At 57.7% G+C, this 8062-nt stretch overlaps 2 protein-coding genes across 2 annotated transcripts; both read left to right on the forward strand.

Moving 5' to 3' along the window:
• Positions 1-1051: 1051 nt before the first annotated feature.
• On the forward strand, positions 1052-3508 carry LSCM1_06779 (uncharacterized protein; the record flags this gene model as incomplete). Its single annotated transcript, XM_067324185.1, has 1 exon — positions 1052-3508. The coding sequence occupies one exon, from the start codon at positions 1052-1054 to the stop codon at positions 3506-3508; it is 2457 nt and encodes an 818-aa protein (XP_067179532.1).
• A 2698-nt stretch (positions 3509-6206) lies between these two features.
• LSCM1_06780 (uncharacterized protein) lies at positions 6207-7343 on the forward strand (the record flags this gene model as incomplete). The annotated part of the gene is made up of 1 exon (XM_067324186.1): positions 6207-7343. One exon carries the CDS (start codon positions 6207-6209, stop codon positions 7341-7343), a length of 1137 nt encoding a protein of 378 aa, XP_067179533.1.
• Between the last annotated feature and the right edge of the window lie 719 nt (positions 7344-8062).

Below are 8062 nucleotides of genomic sequence, written 5' to 3' on the forward strand. Positions count from 1 at the left end.
AAGAACATCGTGTGCACCATCGCATGATGCTGGTCTGACCACTGGTGCGTCGTGGGACGCCGACGTTGAAATGCGCGCGCTCTGTGGGGCGGGAGCTGCTTTCGACTATGCCATTCGCATGCGCTTAGCTTGTGAGGTGTGGTGATGCGTGGGCGTGTGGGATGGGTGGGTGGACGTGCTGGTGTGGCGCTGCTCCGTTGTGTCTATGCCCTGACACCGCCGTGTTGATCTCCATCCCGGTGACTAGTAGATTCGAACACAAAATGCAAGACGAGACCATGTGGACACCGGCGGCAGGAGAGGCAGCGGCGGGCGAGGAGGGGAGGGTGGGAAACTGCTGCCGCTCCTGCAGGCTGAGGACTGCTTGCGTGCTGCTGCAAGTGCATCTCGTCTCGAAATGGGCGCGGTACTTCTCTCTTCGCCCCGCCGCGTGCCCTAATCAACACTTTTGCTCCGCCCATCCCCATCCCCCCCCCCTTCGTGGGTGTGATGGCGCGTCGTCGCCCGCGTTTCCCTCCTCGGGCGCTGTTTGCCTGGTGCGTGCCCATTTCCATTTTTCGTTCGTCCCTTGCTGATGCCGTGAAGCTCCCGGCCATCCCCCTCTTACATGAAGTGTGCCGCGTGAGAAGAGGAGACACAATGGGGGCTGATGTGCGTTTGTGCGCCTCCCGAATCTCACTCTTCTCCGCCCGGTGTCATGCCTCCTCTATTTCTGTACCCTTCTTTCCCTACGCCTCCCATACACGCCTTTTTTTTTCGCTTGCGTTTGTCTTGGCTTTGCTCGCGCCCCTCTCTTCCCCCCCACCAACACATACACACTTACTGGCTTGCGCATCCGCCCTCGCCTGCGCGGGCGGCAGTCACGCACACCCTGAGCCCACTATAACCCCTCCTCTCTTCACACCTTCACTAAAGATATCTCTACTCGCTTACTCACAGGTATTCGCCCCCCTCCTCTCCCTTTCCGCCGCACGGAATACAGCAGAAAAGATATACAACACAGAAAGCAAACACACGAAGCAACAACGACAAACAGCAACGCATCACTACCATGTCTGTCTTCGGCGTTGATTTCGGCAACCTCAACTCTACGGTGGCAATCACTCGCTGCGGCGGCGTGGACATCGTGACGAACGAGGTCAGCAAGCGCGAGACGACCACCATTGTTTCCTTTCTCGAAGATGAGCGGTATATTGGTGAGCAGGGGCTGGACCGCTACGTCCGAAATGCGCAGAACACCGTCTTCTTGTTGAAGCGCTTCATCGGCATGCGCATGGATGACCCTCAGCTCGCCGTGGAGCGCAAGTACTTGACGTGCAACGTAACCGGCGACGACAGCGGGCGTCTCATGTTCAGCGTCAACTACTGCGGAGAAGAGAAGCGCTTCTACCCGGAGCAGGTGTTGGCGATGATGCTGCAGCGACTGCGCATTTACGTCAACGAGGCTGCCACGACGGACCCGCGCGTGAAGGCGGATGTGCGTGATTTTGTGATCACCGTGCCGAGTTACTACACCGCGGAGCAGCGCTGCCTCATGTACCAGGCGGCTGAGGTGGCAGGGCTGCACTGCATGTCCCTCATCAACGAGACCACCGCGTCAGCCGTGGACTACGGCATCTTCCGCGGCTCCTCGCTGAAGGAGACGGAGGCAGAGGGTCAGGTGGTCGGCATTCTTGACATCGGCTACGGCGCTACAAACTTCTGCGTGTGCAAGTTCTGGCGCGGCAACTGTAAGGTCCTCGCGCGTACCTTCGACCGTAACAATGGCACACGTGACTGCGACTACCTGCTCTACCAGCACATGACGAACGAGGTGAAGTCGCGCTACCATGTCGACGTCTCGGAGAACAAGCGTACTCGCCTGCGCCTGCTTCAGGCGTGCGAGCGGCTCAAATATCTACTCTCTGCGAACCAATCGGCGCCGCTGAACGTCGAGAACTTGATGGACATCGACGTCAACATACCGTCCTTTGAGCGTGCCACCATGGAGTCGCTGTGCCAGGAAATCCTCGTGCGTATCAAATTGGTGATGGAGCGTGGCTTTGCCGAGGCAGGAGTCAATCGCGAGGACTTCCACTCGATTGAAATGATCGGCGGTGGCTGCCGCATTCCAATGATGAAGAGGCTTGTTGAAGAGGTACTGGGTCGCCCGCCTAGCTTCACGCTGAACGCGTCCGAGACGACGGCGCGTGGGTGTGCCATTGTGGCCGCTATGCTCTCGCCCAAGTTCCAGGTGCGTGAGTTCAGAGTCTGTGAGCTGCCGACGTTCCCAATTCTTCTGGGCTACCACGCCCAGAACCCACGCTCCCCGAGCTCGGTGCCGTTCCTGCCGCAGGTGAACAAGGTCGTGAAGCTGCTCGGGGCGGCGGACAGCTACCCAAAGAAGCTGGACGTGCGCTTCCCAATCTCGAGCACACCGAAGATCTATGCCTTCTACGATAGCGAAAGCGAATTGGTGAAGGAGATGGTGCACCCGAATAGCTACGTTATCGGCGAATGGGAGATGGGCGTTCCATCGAAGCCAAAGGGCTCGGTGAGCGAAATGCGCGTCCGCGTCCACATCAAGGGAGATGGCTTGGTGGAGGTGGAGCGGGCAGACGCAATCGACGTGTACGAGATCGAGGAGACGCCGGGGCCGGCTGCCGCCCCCGCCACCGAGAACGGCGAGGCCGTGGAGAAGCAGAACGAGGAGGCGCCGACGGAGCCGCCCAAGCCGGTGAAGAAGATGAAGGAGGCTGCGATCGGCGTGTCGGTCAAGCCAAACCTACATATTCTTGGCCACAGCGGCGAGTCTGTCTTGCTCTTCCGCAAGGCTGAGACGGAAATGCACGACCGCGACTCGCGTATCGTTCGCACGCGGGTGAAAAAGAACGAGCTCGAGAGCTACATCCTTGACTTCCGCCCTCGCTTCGCGCCAGGTGGCATGTTGGCGGAGTACGCTGAAGTCGATGCGGCTGCCAGCTTTGTGCGCCAGTGCGACGAAGATGAGCAGTGGCTGTATGAAGACGGTGAGTCGGCCACGTACGATGAATATGAGCGCCGTGTGCAGGCACTGCGCGCCATTGGCGACGCTGCGCACAACCGCCTACGCACTCGCGATGATGTCCAGTTCGCCGCGAAGGGCTTCCGCAGCCGCATGTCGGCTGCCCATCAGAAGGCGCTGGACTTTATTGGAAAGAAGGAGCACATTACGGAGGAGGAGCTAAGGGAGGCAGCGGCCACGGCTGAAGCGGCGATCGCGTGGGTGGAACAGCAGATTGCGGCGATGCTGGCGGCCCCGAAGACGCAGGAGACGATTTTTTCGACCGCGGACCTTGAGAAGAAGGCGCTGGAGGTGGAGCAGGGCATCACGAATGTCGTGACGAGGCCGGCCCCACCGAAGCCGAAGGAGGGGAAGGCTGAGGAAGATGTGCCAGCTGCTGCTGCGGCGGGCGCGGAGGCCATGCCACAGCAGAAGGGTCCCGAGGAGGAGGTACCTGCGCCAGCGAACGCGCCCGATCTCGATTAAGCAATAAAGAAGGCCAGAGGAGAGTGGGGAAGGAGGGAGGAGGCCCAATGCCTCACGACGGGGGCGGCGCCTGCTCGAGCGCGTGTATTTGTCGCGCCTCACTACGTACCTTGTCGTCGTTTCTCTTTGCGTTCGACTCATCTTGACCTTCTCGTCGCCTTTGTGGCGGTCTCGAACATGACCACCCAGGCAGACATACGCGTCTCCGGATATGCGGACACATGCGAAGCCTTTCTGCCCGGCCACGCAACTTCCCCTCCCCCTTCTCCTCTCGCACGCACAAGCGTTCACCCATCGTATTTATTTATTTTTGGGTGTCTTTGTGTTTTACTTTTCTCTGTTTCGTATTGCCGCTTCTTTTCGTTCCTTCGGCTCTCTGCCTGTGCTCGTGTCTCGCACTGTCTGTGTCTGTGTTTTCCGTCTGTGCCTGTGTCTCGCACTGTCTGCGTCTCACTATCTCACACTGTCTCTCTTTGCCTCTGTCTCGGTACGTCTTCCTATTTTCTCCTTGCCGAGCAACTTCGTGGTTGTCTGTTCGCCTTCTCTCCCCCTTTTCCCTTTTCTTCTGTTTGTGCAGCTGTTCTCTTTTTTCTACACCACCGTTCCCCCCTTCCCCCCGTCCTCCCCTCTATCCTGACGGCCTCAAATGTGCTGCTGCCGTTGCTGTGTGCGTGTGAGAGGCTGGAGGGCAGTGAGGGGAAGGGGCCGGCGAGACGCGGCGTGTGAGAAACGGCCCCTGCACTAGAGCTGGATGTTGGTGCTGCGATGATGATGACTGGGGATCTTCGCTGTTCATTTCGTGCGTGGGTGTTTTAGTGCGTTTCTGTGCGTCTGTGGGCGTGTGCGGAGGAATGGGAGAGAGCTGCTTTATGCGGACGTGCGTGGGGAGGCGATGGCTGCGCCCACCTCTTACGCTGAGCGCTCTTACAAAGCTCTACCTCACGATTGGGCTCTTTTTTTTACGCTTTTCTTTTCTGCCTCCACATGCGTACAGAGGCGCGCAAGACGCGATCATCGAAGCGTCCTGCTGAAGCACGACTTTGGTGCGCGACCAAGATGCATCTGTGCATATGTGTGCGTGTATGTGCGTGTGAGCATCCATCATCTTTCCCCATTTCCACTCCCCACCGTTACCCTTCGCCGCCCCGCACTGCGAAGCAGGCAGTTTATACCTCATCCGCTCTCGCGCAGTCCTGCTCTCTCGTGCAAGAGACCACCTGTGCTCGAGGACTCTGCGCTGCGCCTTCTTCACTCTCTCGTCTTCGTTGGAGGCATTTTGTTTTTCGTGATTACCGTCTCTGGTCTCTCTGTGTTTGTGTGTGCGCGTTTTGTATGTATGTGTGTGTGTGTGTGCCTGTGTGTACGCGCCTTCACAAGACAAAAAAAAACAAGCAAAGAAAAAAGGCTATTGATGATGGCGATCCGCTTCGTTGTTCTCTTATTATGGGCGCTGCCCTCTTTCCGTTTTCCCTCTGCGAGCTCTCTGGTCGGCCTGCAGAAGGACAAAAGAGAAAATATGTGTTGACGAGAGACGAGAGGCACACCACACACACACAGACACACAGACACACAGACACAGGCAAGCAGGCAGACACACGTAAGCACACGTGAGACGACCATTTGAAGCGAAGTGATTCTGTTTTTTTTTTGTATTCCGTTTCCTTTGGCTAATGCAGCACCGCATCCTTTGTTGTCTTCTCCTTTGATGCCTCTCCTTTGGAATACCTCAGTCCGTACGGCCTTTCACCGGGTGCGCCCCTCCTCCTCCTCCTCCTCCTTTCCCCCTCCTTTTTTCCCCTTTTCGTCTCCAGTATTAGGAAAGGCGCGTGCGTCGGCGTGCATTTGTCTTCCTCATCGACCCATCAGCGCTGCTCCGCTCACATGCTCTTTTCTTTGTTTTCTTTGTTTTTTTCTTTTTTTTCTTCGCTTGGCGGTCCGTCTTGAGCTGTGACCGCAGGCGAATGGAGGCGACGCCAACGGGGGGAGGGGAGGCTGTGTGTGTGTGTATATTAGGGCGAGACGGGTGGTGAGGACTGACAATGGTTGTATGGGCTGCGTAATTATCCAAAGGACAGCGCTGATGAACACACACACACACACAGACACACACACACACACACACATGCACGCACACGCACACATGCGTACGTGAGAGGAGAGTGCGAAAAGAAGCAAACATAGAAAGCAACAGAACGTACAAAGGGGAAAGACAAGCGTGTAAGATGACGAATGTGCCGTTATCATGGAAATGCGCCACGCGCCATGGCGTTTCCTTCGGTGCCACACCGCCAGCGCGTGCGGTGCGGGTCTATGAAGGACCTGCGCTGCGGAAGGAGCCTGGTGTGTGTGTGTGTGGGGTGATGATGTGTCTAACAGAGACGACGAGGGGGAGGGAGGAGGAGGTGGTGGTGGTGGTGTGCACTTGACTTGGACCCCTCTCTTCTCTTTCTTTCCTCCGCATTCTTCGTGTCACCGTCTCTCGCGCGCTCTCGCGCTCTCTCGCTGGTCGCGTCACCTTATTCACATGCACCACCGACTTCTCCCTTTTCCTTATCTGTCCCTCCCTCACTGCACACGCTTCTGGACGCACATTTTGCCTGACGATGCACAGAGTCTGCATGTAGTGACGCCCCCCTTTTTTTCCCTCTCCTAACGCCCTTTTTATCTCCCTCTCACTCACACTCATTCGCCCATCGTCATGTTCACGTGTGCAACTCGCCGCCTGTTGGCCACCAAGACGGTGCCGCTGAAGCCGCAGCGCCCATTTAAATTGCACACGGCGGGCCGCACGGACATGGCGCCGCTGCCGGTGGAAACGACCTACGACGCCGAGCAGCTGAAGAAGAGTCTTACTCTTATGTTCCGGATCCGCCGCATGGAGTCTCTGTGTGATCAGTCCTACAAGCTGAAGAGGATTCGCGGCTTCTGCCACCTCTACATTGGGCAGGAGGCGATCCCTGCCGGCATGGAGAACGTTCTGACCTTTGAGGACCCCATCGTCACTGGCTACCGGGACCACGGCTGGTATATTTCACGCGGCGGCACGCCCGAGGAGGTCTTCGCTGAAATGTTCGGCCGTCAGGGCGGCTGCAGCAAAGGTAAAGGCGGCTCGATGCATATGTACCACGTGAGCAACGGCTTCTACGGGGGCAACGGTATCGTCGGCGCACAGGTCTCAGTCGGCGCTGGTCTTGCCTGGCGCTTCGCCATGGAGAACCGCGACAACCCAAAGCATGTCGCCGTCACATTCTACGGCGACGGTGCCGCCAACCAGGGCCAGATCTACGAGTCCATGAACATTGCCGCTTTGCAGCGCCTCCCCGTCATCTTCGCCGTGGAGAACAACCACTTCGGTATGGGCACCAGCGCCGCTCGCGGCTCTTACCAGTCAGAGTTCTACCGCCGTGGTGATTACATCCCTGGCATCAAGGTCGACGGCATGGACGTACTCGCGGTTCAAGAGGGCACCCGCTACGCGCGAGATCACTGCACGTCGGGCAAGGGCCCGATTGTGATGGAGCTGGACTGCTACCGCTACATGGGCCATAGTATGTCGGACCCCGACAACCAGTACCGCACCAAGACCGACATTCAACATGTGAAGCAGGAGCGCGACTGCATTCGCAAGATGCGCGACTTCATGGCTGCCGAGGGCATCATGACGGAGGAGGAGATGAGCAAAATGGAGAAGGACGTCAAGAAGGAGGTGGATCAGGACCTGCAAAAGGCCCAGAAGCACCCCATGACGAAGCTGGACGAGCTCTTTACGGACATCTACGTGGGTGAGCAGTACGAACACCGCACCTGCCAGGGCACGGTGTACCACAAGCCGTAACCCCTCAAAAAGGAAAAGGGGCCACAGTAAAGGAGGCTTCAAGTTTATGTGTCCGCGCGCGCGTGCGTGCGTGTGCGTATGTGTCTCCTCTCGCGTGGTATTTTTTTATTTTTTGCGTGTTCCAACACGCACCGCCTCAAGCACAGGCACATGCACACGTGTGGCAGGCCCCGCTCTTCCCCGTGCCTCACGTCAGTCACCCCATTCTCCACCCCTCCCTTTTCTCATGAGCGTCGTTGTATTCGCTGTGATGACTTTAGGAGGAAAGAAAAGCGGAGGGCATCGACATCACGCCTCTCACCTCTCTCTTTGGGTGTGTGCCGCCGCGTGCGGTCCGAGACAGCGATAGGAGCAGGTGCACCCTCTGAGGCGAGCGTGCGCGTGTGCGCCCATCACGCAAACTCACCTACCCTTTCTTTAAGCTGGCATGGCGTGTGTTTACCCCATCGTGCAAAAGTTGTAATAGCCATCTTTCTTTTTTTTGTGTTGTTGCATGCGCTTATGGGCGCGCGCCCTTCAATGCTCTGTCGAGCCGCACTCAAACGATGGCAACAGCAGCGGCGAGGATAAGGGTAGTGAATGTACAGTGTCGGGGAGGAAGCGGGCAGAAAAAGGAAGCGTGCATGGCATGCGCACGCGCAGGCTTGCGCGCTTCGGCGCACTGAATGGAGGCCTCTCTGTGTGTCTCTGTATGTGTGTGTGTGTGTGCGGAATATCGG

Source organism: Leishmania martiniquensis, chromosome 18, assembly GCF_017916325.1.
Source record: "Leishmania martiniquensis isolate LSCM1 chromosome 18, whole genome shotgun sequence".
Classification (NCBI taxonomy): Eukaryota; Euglenozoa; class Kinetoplastea; order Trypanosomatida; family Trypanosomatidae; genus Leishmania; species Leishmania martiniquensis.